The 24,029-nt window shown below is 46.4% G+C and overlaps 1 protein-coding gene across 2 annotated transcripts; it reads right to left on the bottom strand.

Moving 5' to 3' along the window:
- Positions 1-2,877: 2,877 nt before the first annotated feature.
- Positions 2,878-23,682, bottom strand: LOC112553329 (GTP-binding protein RAD-like). 2 transcript variants are annotated; one of them, XM_025220463.1, is made up of 5 exons: positions 23,424-23,682; positions 20,559-21,360; positions 10,829-10,907; positions 6,733-6,919; positions 2,878-5,013 (listed from the first exon to the last, which is right to left on the bottom strand). In XM_025220463.1, exons 3-5 carry the CDS (start codon positions 10,850-10,852, stop codon positions 4,754-4,756), a joined length of 471 nt encoding a protein of 156 aa, XP_025076248.1. In that variant the 5' UTR covers positions 10,853-10,907; positions 20,559-21,360; positions 23,424-23,682; the 3' UTR covers positions 2,878-4,753. The 2 variants fall into 2 exon arrangements, with proteins under 2 accessions (XP_025076248.1, XP_025076247.1); XM_025220462.1 differs by lacking the exon at positions 23,424-23,682 and adding an exon at positions 21,589-21,973.
- Between the last annotated feature and the right edge of the window lie 347 nt (positions 23,683-24,029).

The following is a 24,029-nucleotide window of genomic DNA, read 5'->3' as shown; positions in this document are numbered from 1 at the left end:
CAACAACAGCAGCAGCAGCAGCAGCAGCAGCAACAACAACAACAACAACAACAACAACAACAACAACAACAACAGAGCATACACTGCTGTTGGCGATTACTTCTAGTTGAGTTGTTTTCTTCGAAAAAGAGACAAAAATTCCGATTTTAAAGAAACAGAACATGTATCTGCCAATGAAAATCAATCGTCTGTTTATCTAGTGAGTTGTCTCTAAACCACACCTCTTTGATTTATTACAAATGTTTCAACTCTTTTGGAAAATGTTTTTTGAGCTGCATCGAAACTGCAGATTTATTTCTTCTAGCATCATTCTAGAAAACAGATAAAGATAAAGATAGATAAAATGTTTTATGTGGTGATGTTCTGTAATGATAGTTGTTACACATGTGAGAAGATTTACAGTTCTTAGATGATTTCTCAACACACGTTTATCACCTGCCAAACCAATCTGACATCTTTATAGGGTAGGTGGTTGGGGAAACTCAAAGAATCACATGTTTAAATGTTTCTTTCGAGTACTTTATATAATTTACAATGTAGACAGAAAAATCAAGGTGTAAATAAGTGTAATATTCTCTTATAGTCGCAGTATATTTCCCTTCTTCTCATGTGTTGCTGACAGTAAAATGAAAAATGCAAAGAATTTCTTGCCAGCTGTGTTACATTGACAAGCAGATTTCATGAGAGTTGTCTCGTGACACCTGCTTTTCTACAGGTGTGCCAACGAGAGAAAACAAAGCCTTAAACTCAGCACAAGAAGACAGGTTATTTCGGTTTTAACACTTTGGATTTTGGAATGTATTACTGCATTTGGAAGATATAATTTTCTGTAATTCATTAATAAATATATTTTATCTAAATGAATATAAAATAATAAGTGATAATATATAACATATAAATATATAATATTTAACATTTTCTTTCCTCGTTTTAAACACTATTCCTGATCTTTCGCTCGCGAATTCAGCGTTTGTCACGTGCTTGCAACTTTCGCTGGAGAGTGATGACGATGGGTTGGTTTGCTGCTTTGACAGGTATGTGAGGACAATCAAGAGTAGGCACACGACCAGGATATTTTATTAAATTAGAAAAAGATTGGCGTGTCTTTTTTGACCAAATATATCCATAATCTTCTGTAAAGCAGGATCGGTACCTCAAGGGACTTGTACAGATGGCACTGTGTAGTAAACCTGAAGTTATGACTGTGCCAGACCCTGTCCAGCCTGGCCATTGCCTGTTGCTGATGGAGCTACAAGATTGCTGACAACCCTGAATCCATTTGCTGGCAGATAAGAAATAAAGCTTGCATCAATGAGCTCTTTCTTGAAGATGAATTACCAGATTCCCAGCATGTTGCCCGGCTCTCCCAGCTTCACATTCAAAGGTTAACCAGCAGGACACCAAAATAGAAGTTGATAGGGGAAGGCTCTTGAAAAAACTAGTTCTCTCTCTCCCTCTATTTCACAATAACTCACACACACACACACGCACACACAAGCGTACAAGTAAAGAAATAGAACTCGTAAATGGTTGACTTCAAACTGCTGTGGGAGAGGAGTCACAGAAGGACATATCTGGAACAAGAAAGTGTGTAACCCCCTTTGAAGTTGCTATGGACATTTGAAGAAGGTGTGGAGATGAAACTGATGATCATCTTGACAATGGCCACAGTACAGTCTTCATGAACTAAGGGTAGGAGTGGGCCACACACCTCAGTAACAACTCCGGGTGTTTACTTGTCTGTATTAAACTTGTAGCATGAAATATTCTCCTGCAAAGACTTCTACTCGCAAAATAATGAATGCAGCACTTTACTCACCATTAACAAGCAGCAACTGATTAGTATGCAGTGACCTTTGCCGAGGGCTGTAATTGGATGGAAATCTCGATTAACTCAACACGTCAGCACTGATTGCTCCTCGGTCAGTTGCTTTGTCAGTCGCTAGCCCTAAAATCACTTGTTTTCATTCAGGAGAAAAAGCTCCATACTTTATTCTGATTGCAATAAGGTATAATGGCCGACCGGAAATTCTCCCTTATTGATTCCATCGTGCGCCATTGCGGGATCGATTACCTGGCGAAGTCAATTGAGTTCTCAAGACCTCCTCGGAGATTTAATCCCACCTGACTTTTACAGAAACTTGGATAAAAAGCTTCCGGCTTCTCTCTCTCTCACACACACACAGTTACATTTTGTGTTTATATGCCCCAGATATCGAGATCTTTGTTATACTCCTCTGAAAAATTTCTTAATTTTGTTTATCCAGTTTACTTGCAAGTATTTCTACAAAATTAATCCAAACACTACAGATAAGACAGAGTAAACAATTTTACAAATATTTAATTTGGCAATGAAGCTGTGCTATTAGGATATCTTTCTACAGTCTCAAGCATTTTGAGCTAATAATTTATTTCCCTCTCATCCCTCTCCCCAACATTTCCCCACGAGTCGCCCGAAATAAAGATTTTGTCATTGTTATTGTTTTCTTTTTTTCTCTCTCTCTCACACACATACACAAACTCTCAATACCGAGTGATAGTTCAGTTGGTGTGTAAAGTCAGACATATTATTTCTTTGTATTACAATGTATTTTCATGTCCACGTGTCATTGTTGTCGAGTGTATGTACTTGCTACCTGTCCTGTGAGGTCCATGACTACTGCACGGACTTGTGTATCGACACACAGCTTGGTGTTTATTGTGAGTGTATTATTCAAACATTATTTACTCACTGGTAGTCTAACATCAAACATACAAACAAAGCCTCAACCGCAACACATAACCTCTTGACCTTCCATGAACATGTCCACGGATAAAGAGTAAGCATACACACAGACAGACAAACCAACAAAATTAAAAACATTGTCCACTCGGTCATAATCTTCACACTTTTAATGTCATAGAAATGTAGATAATTCCAGTTCATTTTTATTTTCAAAACACTTTAATCACTTGCACAACTACTGTCGTGATCATAGTAGACAGATTAAAGCTGTAGTTGTAGTCAACAGGAGAGAAGAACAAGAAATGTTTACAATGGAATGATCGACCTGCTATCGTCAACACGTGGTGACAAGTCTCTCGTCTGTCAGGCCACAGCTCAACAAATCCTGAGACAAGTTACCTGTTTACCTGTAGTCATGGCCGGCACAGGTAGACACTAACAACGGTAGTCACACAAGTCACACCTCACCAGAGGAGGACGTTGGTGCCCCAAGCACAAGAATGCATGACGTCATCAGATTGTGTGCTTGGTAATTTATTTGTGTAGACGGTGCTATATACAATTATATTATATACATTTTGCATTTCTTCATATACAAACTACAAATATATACGGATAGATGTTTAGTTTTTAACATTAGACTATCTTCGGGCAGTGACAATGATACCAAGCGCTCTGTCAGCCATGAGTAGTGTGAGTGCCGACTACTCACACACTTACTGGTCTAGAGAGGACTTCGATGACGACAGCGATAGTCGCTTGTAACATGTGGCTATAACAAACTGTGCTATGTGGTTGTCTCTAATACTGGATGGATGTTACTCAGCTCCGTTTAAGTCCGTTTACTCAACCACCAGTGAGTCGAGATGACGGCTGAGTGATGCAGGTGGGCGGAAGTACTGTACTGAGAGTTCCGGTCTCGTGCAGAACTTGACAGGAATGGAAAATGACAACGGTTCTAATCGCAGAGAAATTTCAAACAGTCAGCGACTTTTGATGTCCATGGGTGACTGATCACCATGAGGGTTGTGTAAAGTTCATCCCAGTCGGACTTTCTCTCTCTCTCTCACTCTCTCTCTCACATACCCTCTCATATTCCTATTCTTCTACCCACCCTTCTACACACACATAAACTATTACAAAGTAACTCTTCTAATAAACACTGGCATGACTACAGTTTCACTGAACCCACCTCTTGATAAACGTGGTGAACGTTGGTCAACACGTTACAGACCATGATGAACATGGGCAGATAACCTGCCAGGGGAGATCAGCAGTACTGTTTGGTTCAAGCTTCACAGACCAGACTCCTCATCCTCCTGATCGGATTTAGAAATACGGGGTGAGAGACAAGCAGGTCGAGTTATCACTGATGAGTGAGTCTTGTATTACGGGTTTCCAGTGGAGGTCTGACAAGACAACCTGTCTACAACGGCTTGCCTGTCTGACGTCAGCACCAGAGTCAGGCCGAGGCTCTCTGAACAGAAGAGGTCAGCAGCGGGGAGGGAAGGTCTCTCGGCCCTCGTAGAGGCCACCTGAGGAATATCTTGGATCTTTTCTATTCCGCTTGACTCTGAAGATGATGGTGGGGCAGGTGAGGGGGATCGGTGCCAGAAACTAAGGCTACATCACGGCAAACAGAGCCACAGACAGAGAAAACAGAACTGAACCTACCACAGCCACCCTTCACTGCTGGGGTCAAAGGCCGCCTGCATCTGAAGACAGAAGCAAGGACCACACTCACAGACACCTATAGTACAAGCTGTATGCAGGGATTTTCGTCTGCAAGTGTCACAGCTGCGAATCATGTCTTGGAATTAGTGAGAGAGGGTCTGCAGTTCCTTCTGGTAACAGTTCCCTCCCCTCTCCATGTTCTGCTGGGAGGGGCGGAGGGCATTGTGGGTGTGGTTGTAACAGAAAGGGTGGAGCGACAAAATTAACCAATTCTCTTCTCTCGTTTCATGACACGAAGTGACAGTCCTGGGGTCAAAGGTGAGGTGTCATCCATTGACCACTGTCTGCGGCACGTCACTGCAGCAGCAGATTGTCGCAGGAGTTGGACTTGCGGGTGGCGTACTTGACGAAGCGGCTGAAGAGCGACAGAGGCGACGGGGTGCGGCATTTGGTTTTGGGGGAGGGAGGAGGGGGCAGGAGGGTGGCTGACGGGGGACACAGGCGGAGGCGAATCTGTGAGAGCGTGCCCACCAGCAGGTCGTCGACGTGGTCGTTGAGGGCAGCTGACGTCTCCGTGTACTTGCTGTCATAGGTCACCGCCAGCTCCTTGGCTTCTGAAACATCGACGATACACATCATGACACACACACGTCATCGATACATGCCATGACACACCATGACACAAGGCTGGCTGGACAGAATATATAAAACACACCCAGTATGACACATAGCAACCTTACTGCACACCTGCAGTACTTCTTTTACGTGCATCCAGCTCCCCCTGGTGACAGGGACATCCTCACTGATGTCACGTGGCTCCCGTGCTCAGACCTCAGCCACACTCCCTCTGACACTCCTACTCTCCAGCTAGTAATCTTACTCTTCCTCGCACTTTTGGAGAAAGCCTTTAAATGGTTTACGATGTCTCCATTCTTCGTGATAAAGCTTTAAACAGCAGGAGTAGGGTAGCGAGAGAAAAACAAAGAAGGAAAGAGAAAAAAGGAAAGAACGAGAGAATGAAATTGAGGAAAAGAAGGAGAGAGACGGCCTCCACCTAACTTTCGTCCTCTTTATTTCACGAGCTCTGGATCCGTCGTCAAGATTCAGAATTCCAAACTCCGTTAGCATTTCACTCGCTGCCCGTGAAATAAATTTCACTTGCAGATGCTTTCCTCGCTTACACTAAGTAGATTTCTGTGTGCATTTTGCTTTCTACGCTTAACTAACGAGATTTCAGCTGGACATGTATGGAATAAGCTCAGGAACTCAGGAGCCAACATTTTTACCTTCCGGTCGCGATTCCAAGAGTTTGAGTTCAGTCCAGAAAGTTCCATCTTTGCCACTGAACACGGTTTGTATTGTTTGCTTGCCATGTCTTGGTTCATTTGTTTGTTTAGTTATTATTTGCTATGTTGTTGTTGTTGTTGTTGTTGTCGTCGTCGTCGTCGTCGTCGTCGTCGTCGTCATCAGAGTCGTTGAAGATTACCATCACTGGTTCCACCACAGCAACATGAGGGCTCCAGTTAAAGAAGCCTTACAGCATTTTCAAATTCTTCTCTACTGTGTCTGAGAAAATCCGAGGCAAGGATCAGCAATAAAGACGACGAGGTACACAGCAACATCAACATCACCGCCATCCAAATATAGCTCTGCTCTCCGCCCTCAACACCTAAACACCACCCACCCCACCCCACTCTCTTCACCAGAACAAATCTCTGGTGGCTGTCGTCACTCGTTAGTCTCAGGCAGGGGAGAGCACCACTCATCTGTGCACCGTGCCACGTGACCCGCGGGCCAGTACAGAGCGTAAGGCGACACTTGCACCAGGGTGCCACTTAATCAAGTCTTCATCGCCTACCCCGTCATCAGCCCTGTGGACATTAGTGACGGCACAGTGGACAACTCCACAGACAGTACGTCACACTTTCCACGTGACCTCACAGCTTCCAGTCGATTGGTGCAGACGTCAGACGGTTCGCCATGTTGGTCTGCACAGGAGGGCTGAGGGCGTGGGAGGGGCAAGGATGGACCCCGATGCACTGCGTCTCTTAAACACGTCACACTGGTGTCGCACACCCGTGACGTCATGAGGTATGCCACTCTGATGAGGAGCAAGCACAGGGGACGTCACCAAAGGATCTCAGCTGATGACATGGCGGGTGAAGAAAGTTGACAGCACCGTATGTTCTTTGTGGGCACGGTGTGTAAGGCCCTCGTTCATGTTCATAACAAATGTGTGTTCACGTGTACGCACACACACACACAAGCAAATAACACACACAGTCACATTCACATACAAAGAAACTAGAGATGGAGATCACCCAACTACTTACCGGCCCCCGTCACTCGCCGCTGCCGGACCAGGTCCACTTTGTTGGCCACGAGGATGATGGGACGGTCAGTGCCCACCTCCACCTGCAGGTAGCGCAGCAGGAAGGCCGCCACGTCAAACGAGGCTCGGTCAGTGACAGAGAACACGATGATGTACGCGTCGTACTTCGAGTCATCTTCCTGCGTCACCTGTGACATCACATCCGGTATACGTTAACACGAGTCGGCCACAGCCACAGTGGTCCATTGACAAGGACATGTGATGACACATTACAGACAACAATGCGAGTAAACAAAGTTCAGCCAACACAAAGCTCGGTCCCCTCGGGTCACCAGTCTCACCCTGTAAAATGTGTCTTACAGGAAAGGCAGTGCCTATCCCTTACTTAAAAATCATCATGTAGATAATAGATAATAACGCCAGGGCTTTGATGTGCGAGCTGTCGGCGAGACGGGAGTGTCTAGCAGCTGGGAGGACAGAGGACAGGGTCAGCGGGAGGCGGCGAGTGTGTGATTGGCTGAGGTGAATAAAGTTGGTTCTGTGACAAGCCAGAGGTCGGATAATGTCACAAGTCTTTCTTCGTTATAAAATAATCATCACTCTCACAACCTTTTATCTCAGAAACCAATCACGTGCACATATTCACTGAAAGATCAAAGGACTGTTTGTTCACATCACTTTCCCACAGTTAAAGAGTTCTGTACTTTCTTCCTTCAGGACAAAGTCCAAGTTCTATTCTCAAAGTATTTCGCGACTTTGTTAATGTATAAATGTTTTAAAAGAGTGGATGTTCGCATGTGAAGTGAGTGGATGGTTTGAACATTCAAAAGGAGCAGAGATGAGCATATGGGGTTATGAAAGATTCATGTGGATTCTTGTGCTTGGATTATCTTTAAATGTTTGTGATGTCGAGGAATTTCGAGTGCTGTATAAAATGATGTGTGACTCAGTCGCTATGAAAGCGTCAGCAGTTGGCAGTTTCCACGACTGACTGTAACAATATCCAGATAAGATGGGTTCTGCCAACTTGTGTTTTAGTTGGGCAATCAGAGTTATGGATCAAATGCCTTGTTTGTATCGGAGTTTTTGCACTACTCACGCCCGATGTGTCAAGCAATCTTTAGCATCTGTAGCTGCACTCTGCGCACTGGTCTCGATAGCAAGTCTCTCTGGTTACTTCACAAGCTTCCAGCAAACACTGGTGACGAGGGCACAGGCTGTTTTTTCTAAGTGGATATTGATTCAACAGACGATACAAGCGACGGCTATCAACCGGACTCGTGAGGTGGGTCCGTGTTTTTCTGTTGTGGAACTACGGCCATCAAAGCCTTGGCACTGCGAGACTCACAGTCATATCTGACCGCCATATCCAGTCGGCCTCAACCACCAAAATAAAAGATAAAAACTGGAATAATCTGATTCTGAAGGGTGTTAGCCGAGAACTAATATTGCTTCCTTAAGGCACCGTTGATGTTAATATGCAGACTTTATTGCCGGCTTGGTTCGAAATCAGGAGTGGCGGGTTCATTGGTACTGTATCTCAGGAATGAACATCAAACGGGGAAGTAAAATTGTTCCTTGAACTTGTCATCCATTCATGCACTTGAGGATCAAACACCTTTATGAAAAAAAAACAACAACCAAGAGTGATGATAGTTGTGGTTCTCCAAGAACCTGTATAAATCTTCTGCAAATTTGGCAGGAAAGTTATGTTCTTCTTGTATATGTTTGGTGTATGTAGCTGCTGATACTATTTATATTAACATTTATTATCTCAATCCTATGACTGGCTTCTCTCCCTTCTGTGATCTGGGCTGCGCGGCGGTTTGTGCGCTGACAGTCAACCAGACGACGTTTGGTATCGCGGCTACTACGAGATATATTTTAGCTTATACTACCATTTGCTTTCATTCTTATCGTGTTCATATCCTCATTTTGTTCCTACTTTTCTTTTTGCCTTCACTCCTTCATTCCTTTCTTTGTCTTTTTAGTTATTAGACAGTCTTTGCAGCAAACAGTTATTTAAATAGTGAGTGGCAAAGTTGACGACAGATATCGGTATTTAAGATGCATTTTTCTAACAGAAAAGCTGATAGCTCGGTTATATCATACAATCCAAGAAGTTCACCAAGGGCAGACAATCAATCACGTGATGAGCTGGCGCGAAAGGGAAGTAAGCCTGTGGTGCACTCCAAGGCTGCCAGTGTCTCGAGGGCGAACTCTCGTCCTTCAGGAGCTGATGGCAGGTGGTCGTCCGTCTGGCGCTGAGCCAAGCCGACAAAATTCTAGAACTAAAGGATTTGGAATGTTTTCTTTCAAAAGACCGAGCTGACGAAAAACAACATTTGATGACTAAACATAGATGTTGTCATCGTGGGTAGACAACTGCATCACAATGGTGTCAAAACTCCCGTTGAACCACAACTGCAGCTTCTTCAGCCCTCAGTGTTGCCGCTGGCATGTCATCGATGGCGATCACGTGACTGACCACAATCTCATCATTCCGTCGTGGAATGAAGTGACATGCCGTGACCTCTGCTGTCAGTCAAACTTGTTTTTCAAAATGTAGTCGGCGATGTGTCCTCGTCGTTCGATCTGTAGTGATCTCCCTTTACGAGACGAGATGTGAACCCAGGACAGCCAACCCCGGTGCTAACCGTTGTGCCCCCGGACTGCCCCAGGTGGTGGTGGTGGGGGACTAAGTGTGACGACAACGCAGCAGTGATCTCCCCCTGCCTGCAGGTGGCAGGTGTAGCAGCAGGTGTTTTTAATACTTACTGATTTGAATGTTTGTAATATTTACAGTCTGACAACTTTGACCTGACTCCATCGCAGGCAGCGGCGCGGAAACAATCTGCAGCTCGCTTACTGCTGCAGGCTGCTGCATGTGAAGGATGCGACGAGAGGAGAAGCGGGTAGCACACAGGAGAGAAGATGAAATCGGACTTCGTCACTACATCGCCTAATGTTCAACAGTAACTGTTCAACCTGTTCCTTTTAAAACTCCTCTCATTTTTTTTTTAAGTGACGCCATCGACGAGAAAACTAAAATGGCGATGAAAGGAGGACGAACTTATCGTTCTTGCTGAAGTTGTTTTTGTTCTTGCTGTTGTTGATGTTCTTGTGCATCTCAGTTTTTGTGTTGTTTCTGTTGTTTTGATTGTTTTTGTTGATTTGGTTTTGCTTGGCTCGGGGTAAAACACTAATTCACCCACTATCCTTGTTTCTGCTCTTGTTCCTTTTGTTGATATCTGTTGTTGTTTTTTTTTGTTTTTTTTTTTAGTTGGTTGTTGTTTCTTGGCATTCCTTCTCCTCTTCCCTTCTGATCCTCAGGTGATGACATAAAAGCGGTTGAAGGAATGAGACTTTTCTCCACGTCTTAGGCTAAATAATTATTTGACAGTTTAAAAATGAGAGAGGGAGAAAGACTACACAAACAGAAGAGTCCACGCTGTTCATAGCGGGATCCTTCCTTCTCTCCCCCCACTAGCTCAGTCCTCCGTGAAAAACTCCTGGTTCACACCTGGCGATTCACCCATAAATATCCACGAGGTGCGAACTCTAAAGAGGAAAAATGCTGTTTTGCTCAAGACTTGCACTTTGCCAAGGGGAGGGGCGTCTGTTTGGCCAGAAAGCTATCGCGGCCCCCGGATTCTGTAAACGTCAGCAACGTCGGGGTTGTCAGTCTGACATGGTGTGGCATACAGTGACATCATGTGGCTGTCAGTATGACATAGTGTGGCTGACAGTTAGGTGTGTTTAGCTAACCTCAAGAACTGAGGAGTGAGTGGTTAGGTTTGTCTAACTACCCCGAGATGCTGTGGTTGTAAAAAGGTGAGTAGCTGTAGGGCGCTAATGACGTGGTAGCCCCATCACGTGACATCACGTGCCATCACGTCTCGTCACGTCATGTTACCGAGGTGTGTAGGCGGGTGAGTCATGACCAGGGGACGTAATACAATCAAGGAATGAAAGAAAAAGCTGGTAAAAGCAGACAGACCCGCCTCGCGAAGTCTGCACAAAAAGAATCCGACTGGAGCTAGCAACAGGCGTGCCAGCTGTCCGGAGGGACACCCCAATACCCGGGCTTTACTTACCGTCGGCCCTTCAGAAAATTCCATGATCGATTCTTCTCCGTCCAGCAGCACAGACACGATGGCCGGCCCTTCTCCACATCTGTGGAACAGACAGACACAGAGGCGGGAATCGATTTGAATTCTTCCAGCTTAGTTGTAAAACTCGGACTTTAGTGCCGAAAGTAACGAAAGAAAACAGACAGAAATAAGAGAAGAAACAAATGAATTAACAAACAAACGAACCAATGAATAAAAAAATAAATACCCGCGCATGCATGCACGTAGACTGACACCAGCAGGACCGCCTACTCTGGCACTTGTTGCCCACGTGTTATGACATGTTTATCAGTAGGTATACAGGGCTACGCCTGTGCTATTTTGAGGCTGAATATTGACAGGTCGGCGCTTGTGATATTGACAGGTGGGTGTGGCTGTAGCTATATACGACTGACGACATGTAGGATAAGTAAAAATGAGTTTCATCCTCGGATCTCAACTACAGCGAGGACAGCAACATTCGGTTATTTCTGCAGACCATCGCGACATTTGCTGCTGCTGCTGCTGCTGTTGTTGTTGTGTTGTTGTTGTTGTTGTTGTTGTTGTTGTTGTTGTTGTTGTTGTTGTTGTTGTTGTTGTTGTTTACGGCGACTACCAGCAACCAGAGCGTGTGACCCTCAGTCATTCATTTGTCATCGCTCATGAGTCATGGCACCACTCTTGAGCCAATGTCATCATTTCATGCTACATATTTTATTACTACTTCATCATCATCAGCAATCCTCATCAATTATTAATCATCAATAATCATTAATCATCATCATCATCATCATCATCAAAAGTCCTTCCACTTTTCGCCTTTGTTTTCTCGTAGTTTTGTCATCGGTAATGAATGTTTCTGACGCACCAAGTCAGAAAGTCTGATGTCTGGGTGTCGTCAGCATGTCAGAGAGCAACCGCCATCATCATCAACAGCAACAGCTGTGGCGTCAGCGTGGGAGGAGAAGATAAGAAAGAGCAAGCTGACGAACACAAGAAAGATTAAAAAAAAAAAGGATTTACGTGCGAGATTTTCTCCAATGAAACTGTCATTTACCGGCTAAGTTTCTGTGCTAGAAAAAAAAACTCCCATTGGTTTGTCATTTGCATGTTTTGAATGGCCCCGGATGGTGAAGTTAATATTCTGGATCTTTATGCCCTTCCTTGCGCGTGCTTTTTACACCACCAAGTCTTTTGTAGCTTCCAGCAGGTTAAAATAGAGCTTGTCCCTCCACTGTGCACCTTCACTTGCCCTCCCTCCCTCCTCCATTCCCTTTGTGCCCCGCCTCCCGGCTGCCCACCACCCCCTGTCCATTCGACTAACGAGGTGAGGCCGAGTCCGCTTTCACAGCCCTCCACTGTCTTTGAAGCTCTCTGCCTCATCCATTAATTTCTCCGAAGATCCTATCCTCCTCCCTAAGCTCTTTCTCTCTCTCTTCCCCCATTCGCTTGCTGACGATTGACCCCTGCCTAGTCACCCGGTGCAAAAACCCAACACAGACTAACCCGACTCGCCATCCACGAGCTATGACGCAGTATTTCTGAACATTTGGTATTTGAGTATTTGAGTGAGTATTTGAGTGAGTATTTGAGTGAGTATTTGAGTGAGTATTTGAGTATTTGAGTGAGAGGTGACATGTCCCCATGTTTAAGTTTCCTCCTCTTGTAACAACTGGGCCCCGTGGTGAGAGATGGTGGGACGTCAGGGCGTCGCTGGTGAGTGGGTGAACGTCACTTGAGTTGGTGAACGTCACTGATGTTGGCTAAACATCGGGTGAATGAGCGAACGTCACGTGTGTGTGTGAAAGTCAGCTTGAATGGCCGAAAAGTGGAGATACAGACAGCGAGGATGTTCTTTGCAAAACAAACTCTAAAGAATTAACCACGCTCCTTCACATGTAGATGGCATAGGTCATAGGTCACTGTATTATTCATGTAAGTCAAACTGGAATCAAAGAAGTATATGATTATATCTATATACAATAAATATACAGGAAATAAATCCCTTCAGAGCAGCACACCTTAGATCTACTGTTCTGATATAAATGTTGTTCGACAACTAGGAATTGTATTTGTGTTGGAGGCGAGAGGAGGGACAGAGGTGGACGAAGGTCTGTGCTAACAATTCTGTTGATTATTTGCCAGCTTGTGTCACTAACTTTCAGTCTGGTGTCCGAGCACTGCTCCTCCCGAGTGTCTGCTGGACTAATGGGGGTGTGCTCGCGTCACGTGACCTGTCCTGATACGTCTGGAGGTCTCCTGGCCGCTGGTTTATCATTGACATAAAGACAACTCCCCTGCAGACGAGGCTACGGGAGGTAATCACTCGTAAACACACTTGCTTCAAGGGTCTACAACCTAGTCACGTCACGTCAACGTCACCACGCTATGAACCTCGCCACGTCACCTAACGGCTGAATAAACATCACATTATGAACTCCACCACTTTTTGTGACAAATTCAAGGATTGCTTTGTTTGTTTGTAAACCTTAATCCACAAAATAAAATTTCGGGGTGAGCGGTGTTCAGCATCACAGGGATTCCCTGAGACCATGTGCCAGAAGCAGGATGTGGTCGTTCTCCTGCAAACAGAGTCAGTTACCGGCGGCTGGTAGGGGCCCGGTGCCTCCACACTGTTATCCCCATTCATCTGCCAGCTGCGATCAATAGACGATCTTCACACGTCAACCAACGAGAAGACGAAACACAAATGGCAAGACTCGGGTGCACATCACAACGAGGCTCGAGTATTGATGCTGCAACTCATTCTAGGGGCTGGGTGTGGAGGTGAACTGTACTTTCTCTCTCTCTCTGTTCTTCTATATTCTGTTCACAAAGATTTACAAGTGGAGCAAAGAAACATTTTGTTTAATTATCCGGTAAAAAGGAATCTAGACATACTGTCCCCTCCCCAAGATACCAGAGATGGGGAGGAAGTTTGCTGATCCTTACCGTGAAAATATTATCCACAATAATCACAGGTTGTTATAACAGCCACGTGACTGTGATTGTCACTATACTACACTATACTATACACCGGTCTACCTCACAAGCCACCTCACGGACTACGCTGGTGTGGTGTCATTCACCTGTCACGTGATAAGTTACTGACAGTGAACGGCGAGCACTCGCTGCTGTGAACATCACCAAGCTGTTGCAAAGTTAGCAACATCGCATCTGCATCAATATTTCTACTTCTGCGCAACCCTCCTGTCTGTTGTTTGTATGTATATAAATAAATCTGTATATATTTATTGCAGTGGAGCAGGAACCAGGTGAGGGGAGGAAGTGGGGCAGAAAAAATACTGAGGCAACAACGTGAAAGTCGTTCACTGTCACCACCACCACCACCAGCACCACCACACCAAAGCGGAGCATCGTCCTACGCCACTGTACTGTGTGGTAATCATGTAAATATATCTGTCATTTTACATTTCCTTAGCTTTTTTTTCTTTCTTCTTTTTTCAGATGTAAAGCGGGCGAGGAAGTGTGCAAGACAGCCCTACCCTTGTCTGTCCACCCCGCTGACTGTCGGCGTCTGAATGAAGCTTTGGCCTGGGCTTACCCCAGACCAACCGTTAAGTCTACCCTACCTACCCTTCCCTCACCTACCCTCCCCTATCCTACCCTGTTCCTCTTGTAGTCGAGAGAGTAGAGAGGGTAGAAAGGATGGAGGCAACGGCCAACCTTGTCTGGCTTTTCAGTCGCCTGCTTTATCCTCCCCAATCCTCCACAGCGAGCTGCCAATAATTTACTTACAGAACTTATTTTATTTCACTTTCTGCGGTGATTCTTATCGATGACAATACTGTCGATGGAGAAAGCACTGAGAACGCCGTAAACACTGTCGTAAAATGTTGTCCAGGTGGAGAAATATGGAGATATGGATCTCGTGGTCGACATCAACTGAAATCTTAGACATCTTTGGACCAGCATCAGAACCACAGAAGGACAGGGTGTGTGACGGGTGTGTGACGAGTGTGTGACGGGTGTGTGACGGGTGTGTGACGGGTGTGACATCTTGCAGCAGCCCTCGTCATATCAGTTGGCACCGTGGATCCAGACTCTTCTCTTCAAGTGACTAGGAAGTTGAAGACCAGAGATTTTAATAACCATCGGCGGATGAAATTGATTAGAACTGAAGCTCACGCGAGCAGAAAGCAGAAAGCTTTCCTCCGGGTAATGAGTTTCCCCCCGAGCTGAGGGAAATATCAGTTTCTTAGCTTTGCAGAAGTCGATTTGTCTGGTGTAAAAACAGGGCGAGGGACGAGCTCCCAAGACACGAAGTAGCTTTTCAATCAAAACCTATAAATGTCTAGAGGAGGCACTAATTTTTATAACAGCAATTAGCCTTTCCTTTTCCGTCTCTCGCCAAATGTCAAGAATGTTTAATATAGACAGGATGCCAGTCACAAGCCCTCGCCGCCAGTCTCCACGTCTGCACTAACTGGTGTTAGCGTACACTAACAACCCACAGACACAAATACTCAACAAACCATGACATCTGTTGTGGGGTTTGTTTGTTTGTTATTGTTGTTTTTGTGTAACTGTGTGTGTGTGAGTGTGTCAGAGTGAGTGAGTGAAAGAGCATCTCAGTGGGGTTTTGAGTGCAAAAGGATAGAAAGTTCTTAGGCTGCGAGCATTGATTAATACTAAAATAACTAGGGCCTGAGGCCAGCAGCGGCGGGATAAGCAAACTATTTTTAAACAGTGAGGTTAAAGGTCTCGTGGAGTATATATATATTATTTTTTGTGACGACTAGGTACAGCACAGTACATGATACTCCTTCAAATCTGTGCGATGACCATTTTCAAGAAACACACCTCCCAGCATCAACCACGCACTGAAAAATGTAAACGTGACGTCACGTTTGTACCCAGTTATGACTAATGAACAGATGGTTCCAGCTCCCCCATTGGCTGAAGCCTTGACAACGTATGTGTCTCCTTGTACAACCCTGACGTCAGTGGTGTTGATGTTGTCCTGAGCTCATCGTCACGTTTGCAGGCGCATGTCTACAGAAGGGAGGCGGTGTGTTCACCCAAATTTGTGGAAATAATATCTTGCAGTGAACTTCACCCCTTCATTTAGCAAGTTCACTCTACTAGACTTTGAACTCTTCCCATCCTGCCATCCGTAAGATTCTGTTATCTCTGGTGAGTTTGTACAATTGCCGTCCTCTCGCCTGGGCTCCTTTCAATTGTTGTCTTTTCTCCACTTCAATTGACCAAAGAGGAGGTCTTAAAGATAAAAACATCTCTGGGGTATGTTGTCAGGGTATCAATGGCAACACCGGTTTAACCCAGTTACTACTAAGCACACTTCACACGTGCGTTGATTCATTTGAATCTGCAAGAGACGGGAAAACACACATAAATGTGGAGTTTGCTACATGAAGACGAGACCTTGACTGTAGATGTGAGACACCAGTCTGACGTCACAGTGGTGTCTGCTGGTGAACATCAGCGTCGCACGTGGAGTATCGTCAACTGTCTGGGGAAATGGCGGCGCAGATGAGTATCTGATGTCTGCCTTCAATGCCATCATCGTCTGCGATTTTTCCAAAGTCAGTGCTAATAGAAAATATAATCTTTTCCCTTTTTTTCTGTCCGTATGAGGGGAGGAAGGGGTGTGAGGGAGGGTACCAAGGGTACTGCATGTTGCAGTTGGTCTCACATCGTGTCTGCACCTGACATTGTGGATGTTGATTATCGTCTGCTCACACCGTGGCGCTGAGTTCAGTTATCAGCAACAATTGCAGGCGGCGATGTGGAGGAGCTGTGAAGTGGTGTTAAAGCCTTGGGAGGGCTTTTGTGTAGTTTTTTTTAAACCGTTGGGTTTTTTTTTTAAACCGTCTTGAATTGTTTCTAAGGGAGACAATAAGCTCAATAAGGGGACCAGCGCCTACCAGCCAACTGACGTCAAACGCTTCGATCCACCAATGATCTCCCTTTGCCGTTTCTGGGCTTTTTAATCGTTTTTTTTTTCTTTCTCTCTCTCTCTCTCCTGCTTTGTCTCTTTTTTCCTCTGACTGCCTCACACTCTCTCTCTTTCTTTCGCATGCTCTTGGGGATGTTGAATGTCGTGACAAAAAAAACCTACTGGTAATTGGTATCAAGATTGACATGGATATATTACGAAAGTTTCAGTGTGTGTGTGTGTTGTTGTTGTTGTTGTTGTTGTTGTTGTTTACGTTGTACGTTCCGTTATGCAGGGGGCGTCTGTAACTTTTGCATCCTGACGGACGTGGATGGTTGTTTGATGAATGAAGGTGCGTCGGACTGTGGGCTAGTGTTGCTCATTACACCTCAGGGGGCAGACCAGGCTGATGACAGACCAGGCTGAGGACGGACCTGTCACGTGTCCCGCTCTCAAAATGAGGCCAGCCTGTCATGAGATCGATGACATCCCAGCATATTTCACGATCCGCCGCCTCCATTGTTGCGGAGACCGGTGTATCGGAGCTGGGGCAACGAAAATACCTTCATCACCATGGCCACCAGGTAATTCCCTTAGTCAGAGAGCAAATATCGTTACCTGAGGAAATATGATTCTCTCTTCTGTTTTCTAATTTCCGCGCCTCACTCTGAAACATGAAAATTAACAGCAGACAAAGAGGTGGGGGAGGGGTAACATTAATGTCATTCCCTACGTTTTCGTTGGTTGGGGAGTGAGGTGCTAAAGTCCCAATATTTTTTGGGGGCCAAGTTTTTGTTAAGGAGATGTCCATCTCCACTTACTCCTTGCCTTGCCTTCCCCAATACTTTACCGAGTCAAGTACCCATCCTAACCACTGAACTCGACTTGTGAGAAAGTTCACTGCGTCACACGGGTTTCGAACCATATGTCTTCTAATTCGGAAGCAATGCAGTAGGCCTTCAGGTACACAGAAGAACATGGAATGTGGACAGAAATATGGTAATGCTGTTCCTAGACACGGCAAGCCACTCACAGTTGACTATCCCAACAGCCACTAGACTGTGGATTCCTTGACCTTTTGCCGTAATTATTTGCATTAAACGAGACATTCCAGCAAAGCGAGGGTCGCAAGCGAATTTCAAGAAGCAGCACGTTGGTGACAGTCACGTGTCATCCGACAGACCACGAGATGGCGCTGCAGGTAACGAGCGACTCGAATCACGTGATTTATGACTGTCAGGCGCAACCCTCGGCTAAGCTTTGCTAATGTCTCTACCTCAGGTGGCCAGCTACTTAGGGACAAAGACAGAAAAAACACGAAAAAAGCTTTACTTGTCACAAATTTTAATTTATTGGAAAAGATTTAAATGCAACAGTTTTTTTAGACACTGCGCTAACATACTGATCCCGTCAACATGGCGGTGAATGTCAGACAGCTAGGACATAAGTGTTGACTATTGTAAGACAGAAATAATGTCACGTGTATATCGTGCGTGACGATGTAATGAAAGTTCAGAACGAGGCCCACAGTTCACTCAGTCTAGAAGCAAGAACAGTGCAGCCAAACCAAAAACACCGGGTCTCTGCAGCCAATAAATTTCCCCTGCGACTTTGTCCGGTGAAATGCAGCAAATCTGCATAGAAGGGCGCCCTCTGGATGAGGTGACTTCCCATTACCGCCCACCGCATCTTGATCGTTTTATGCGTCTCATTTGGAGCTGTCGGCCACCTTCCCCACCACTCTACCCCCACCAGAAAAAGAAAAAAGAAAAAAAAAACCCTCTAAAAGCAAGGAGGCAAAGACGTGACCTGCCCATCATGCACCGGGAATGCCTGTCACGTGTTCATATTTGGCCGGTCCGCAGAGTAAGGCGTGCACAAACAATGGACCGGTCTGAGTTCCGCCAGAGAACCCGCAAAGCTTGACGAGGGTTTTTTTTTTTTTTCTTCCCAAGCTCAAATGCACTGCTGCGCATGCGTTGTCTGTCGCTCAGTTGCCAGCACGTCCAGATCAAGTCCAAAGCACGTCGAGATCACGTACAAAGCACGTCAACATCACGTACAAAGCACGTTCAGAGCGCATACACCACGTCTCCACACCACATCCAACAACCTTCTGCTGACTGATCTTTCAAAAGCAAGAAATTGGTTTTGGCTGCTGCTGGCGAGGGCCGTCCTTTGATGACTAGCGGTGGGTCCCGCGATGTTTGTCAACAATTATTTTATGTCTGGCACCACTGTCTGATAACGGCTCACGTTACTGGACTAACCTGAAGGTAGTCACAACCGTAGGAGTTCCTGGGGAGAGCGGGGCGGGGTAGGGGAGTAGGCTAGGGTGGGAAGGGGTGCGTGGAGAGGATCAATATCCTCTCCAATGCCAGACAAGACACAGAGGGCGCTGCAGTATCTCCTCAGTTGCAAAACGCTCGCCAGACAATTTCCTGGATGAGTATTTTTATGTTTGTTTAATTAGTCCTGCCTTTGCCTCCTGTAGTTGGTACACGGAGGGTGAGAACAGTGCAGAGACCGCACTCAGCGACACGGGGTAATCCACCCAACTGCCCTCCGGGTGTATTTGAAATCCGGGTACTAATGTACCCGAAGACTTTGTCACAGTGCACCGAGAAAAGATGCTCTAGCTGTGATATTCGTGCGCACACCTACAACACTACAAGCATCATTATCATCATCGACATCATCTCAGAATCATCAAGAACTTCATTACGATCATCATGTGTTTGTGTGAAAGGAAGTAGGTGTGAGTGTGTTAAATGTGTATGGGTACGTATGCGAGTTATGTGTGTGTGTGCTTCTATTATGTTTGTATGTGTGTAGTGAATGTGAGCAAAAGAAAAATGTCTGTCTTAGACCGCCTTGAACATACAATAAATTTTGGTTTGGTTTGATTTGATTATTAAACGTACCAATAATACTTTTTTATCGTGTATGGTGCCATTGCTTTTGCCGCCTGAATAAATCCCGTGTAGAACCACTGGCTCACCTACTACAGCACACACACACTGGCTCAGCTACCCGAACACACACACACACACACTCACACTCACACTGGCTCAGCTACCCGAACACACACCCACACACACACTCACATACACACTGGCACAGCTACCCCAACACACACACTAGTACAGCTACCCCAACACACTCACACATATAAAGCTGTTAAGACGGCCAGGAGGAATGGAGGCGAGACACAGAGACTGTCATTAGCCCCTTTCGTTACCAAGACAACAAGAAAGTGACGTCACAACGCGATCTCAGCAGTTTACTGGCTCTGGCGGTGATGTATGTATATGTTTGTATATGTGTATGTGTATATGTATGTGTATATGAACGTATCTGTCTGACACTCTCACACAGGTGTTCTCCAGAATGACATTCCCATGATGCCTTACTCTGCACTTACAGACCGCCAGAGATGTCCGTCTGCTAACGGCGGGATTTTACTAACACACAAACAGTTTATCTTTTAGTCAGAACTGTGTACGTGGAAGACATACAAGTCAAGATTTTTAGTGAAGATATTTCGTCGTTAAAATGTAAAAATCCTAACGATCGCTGCTTACTTGCAAACCTATAAATAGCTTCCATGCATCACGTGGTAGGGGTGAGAGGAATGAGAGAAACCGAGATGTTAGCCAGTCAGACTAAATAAACCAACGAATAAATGAATGATGACATAAAGAAAGGAATGAATGAACAATAGATGATCTCCTTGACATCACAGACAGACAGATGGACGAAAATCAGCGGGGAAGAAAAAATAGTGGAACTCACCACAGTTGGTTTCGTAAGTGCCGAGATATTCTGAAGACATGAACTGCCGAAACAGGGCCGACTTGCCCACCCCCATGGTACCCAAGATGGCTACCCGGAAGTAGGGGGGCGCCACGTTGCCGTCCACACCCACCCCGCCGCACAGCTCGAAGCCGACGCCATCTTGTGACGCAATGGACAGTGCTCGGTGACGTTCTTCGCCCTCGGTCATGGTGCTGCCGGACGACAACAGGCTGTTGATGCTGCACTTGCGCACCGAGTCGCCACGGTTGACCACTCCCTTGGTGGTGCGACTGAAGGAGCGAACGGGACACGTGTACACGTCACGCCAAACGCTCGGGGGCTCTGCCACCGGCCGGAAACTGCGGACCTCGGTGGCAGGCAGGCTGTAGGTGCGGGGCCTCATGGCCCCTAGGGGCACCATCTCCTCGTCATCATCCACCTCGGTGGTAGTGCTGAAGGGGTCGTGCAGGCGGTGGTTGAGATTGAGGGACAGAGAGTAGAAGTCCTGGTGAGGTTTGTCGTCGGACGATGCCGAGTGAAGAGACGACGACGATGAAGACCTGGAGGGCGAGGATTTTTTGGCGGATTCCAAGAAATCCCTCTCGTCTGTGGGGGAAAGTTTGTTGGCAGACTCCAGGAAGTCTCGCTCGCCGGAGAGCGAAAACGTTACCGGCGGCGATGGCCCGGATGTGGGTGACGCGGAGCAGACAGTCGTCATCCTGAGGTTGTCTCCCTGCTTCAGCTGCCGGCTATTAAACAGTCTGGCGCCTGCTTACACCGCGAGCTCTTCACGCGGCTTCTGGAACATAAAAATACCAGAGAGAACATTTTATTCAATGCCAACAGTTTCATACTTTAAGTTCTTATCAGAGATCTCTGTAGACCTACTCTTAAAGGTTCACAGCTTGTACAAAGCCGTTAATGAGCAATTACGATGAACGAGAGAACGAAGTAGAATTAAATACAAGATGGAGAGTTTAAACTTCAGTCTTGTTGATGAAAAGGAAAGATTTGAACCCAACTGTACCAAGTTGTCGTCTGCTCACATAACTGACAGAATTCACGTTCAGTTCACACTGTGACCTCGAGGACGCGAGCGTAAAACAAGCCAGTGACACTGCGGCGGACAGTGGCGTCATCAAAATGGCGCCTGGAACTACCCGCACCCCACAACCGCCGCTCACCGCGCCACCTGGTGCACAGTAATGCACGTTAAGACAGCCATTAGGTGTGGGACCATTAGCGTAATGGCGTGGCACCTGCAGGGAGAAAAACCTTGTTGTAGTCGCAGACCCCACGTGACCCAGCGAGATGGCGGACCTTGCGTCCGTCTGCGTGTTGCGGCAGTTGTCGCGGTGAAATCACATGACCGACACAAGCGTCAGTGGACCGTGACTTGTAGCTGGCACTGCAGGAGTTCTGCTCCAGTTCCGCTGCATGTCGCAATATTTCCGTCCTGGGGTGGACCGTTTGGGGGAGGGGGTAGGAGGGGACTAGTGGAGGATGGATTGGGAGCTGAACCCTCCTCCCGCATCCTCCCGTGGAGTGGGAAGCAAGGTGCGAAATCAATAGCGCGCGGAACTGACTGCTTCATGGTCTACAGATGGTTGGCTACAGGCAGCGCCTGGTACCGAGTATCAACATGTGTGTGTGTGTGTGAGTGTGAGTGCGTGTGTGTGTGTGTGTGTGTGTGTGTGTGTGTGTGTGTGTGTGTGTGTGTGTGTGTGTGTGTGTTAATACGTGTATATCTGGATCACTCTGTTGCTTATCTGACGTCAGTTTGAGGTCAAAGGTAGGCGTGTGAACCATTCCAGTGATGGCCTCGCGACCACACGCCAGTGGCAACGTGCCCACAGCACAGGTGTACTCGCTCAGGTGAGCCACTTGCCAGTCACAGCCGGTTCCGCTCTACTGACGTCAGCCAAATTCCTATGTCGTATTGCTGACGTCATCACGTCCTCTCGGCTGTGACGTGATACACACGGCAGGGTAGTCACGTGACGTAAGAACTCGTCAACCTCTCTCCACAGGCCCCTGACTGACGTCACTCACTGAGTCCAACACCTGTTTAAGGTTGAGCTGCAAGACTCACCTGCTCGAACCTTTGTCTTTAATGTCAGCAAATGTGCGGTCTAGACCGGAAGTCCAGAGACACGTGGACAATAATACTTATCTCTCTTTTCCAAGGACTGGAAGAGCTAGAGACTGGGCCACTGCACCGGATGGACTCTTATAAATACACAAATGATCGTGTGAATGAAATGCATGTGTGAAGAATAAAAACGCAACTATTCGCGTGAAGTAAAGAAAATGTATTCAGCCCTAAAGTGTGAGATGTACAGAAATACGAGTATTATGAAACACAACAACAACCAACAAACAAACACTGCTGGAGGAATTCTGTAACTAATCATTGGTTTGTTTATTTCAGCGCAGATGGGTATGTGTGTTCATGGGTGTGAAAATATTGTAGCCTTCTATACAACTAGTAGTTGGCAATGACAAGCAAGGAAAGAAGAGAGAAAGGAGGAATAAAAGGTTTAACCCTAAGGTTACTCTCAACCACAGCCTCAAAGCCAGGAGTTTCGTGGATACAATGTTTGGTAAATAAATGGAGTATGGGATACGTGAGAGAATATCTGTGGACATAGGACATAGGACTTGCCAATCAAACTTTTCCACTGCCGCCATGTCTTTAAGTATTTAACATCTTTGTGTGAAAGACAAACTGACACACAGGGGCACAAGCGTGCATGTAGCTCAGGACCACTAACATTCTTACCCGGGGTACAAGATCCCTCCCACACACACACACTCACACACACACGCGAGCGCGTGAAGAGAAAAGGAATCCAAACTTACTGTCAGCTCGAGAACAACTTGTAACCACGATGCTTTCATCAGCTGCGGAAGACGATGAGTTAGAGATGTCAGGTCCGATGCACTTCTGACGGTCTTGAGACCAGTCACGGTTGTGCTCACCACACTCCAGTGACTCTGAGCCTCACGAGGGTCGCAGCCTGCTGCACGTCTGTGCAGCTGCAGCAAGAAGGGGCAAGCAGCAGCGCAACTCCCGACAGCAGCAATCTCTGGTAGACACTGGCGCCCTCTGTGATGCTCGCACGCGCTTTGGATGCGAATCGATGCCCGCGCGCAAATTTAAGCAAGTGGTTGTGGTCACGTGGTAGAGGGCGACACTGCGCGCGACACGGCCGGTAACTCTGTCGCGTGGTGGTGCGCACAACGATGACGACATCGGCGAGCTTGCAGTCGTCATTGACGACTTCTCAACGGGTTTTCCTGTCACCCGTGAGTCACAGTTGACAGACGCAAAGTAAGAGAGTGCTTCGTGGGACCGGGGTGTAAAAATCCACCCGGAAGTGAGACTGACGTTAGTAGAATTTCCTCCCTTAAAAGGATTTGTTTACAAGATCTGTTTCTGACTGAAAAGCCACAGACACGCAGGTG

The sequence above is a fragment of the Pomacea canaliculata genome, linkage group LG12 (genome assembly GCF_003073045.1).
Source record: "Pomacea canaliculata isolate SZHN2017 linkage group LG12, ASM307304v1, whole genome shotgun sequence".
Lineage (NCBI taxonomy): Eukaryota > Metazoa > Mollusca > Gastropoda > Architaenioglossa > Ampullariidae > Pomacea > Pomacea canaliculata.
This window is presented reverse-complemented; position numbering and strand designations above follow the sequence as displayed.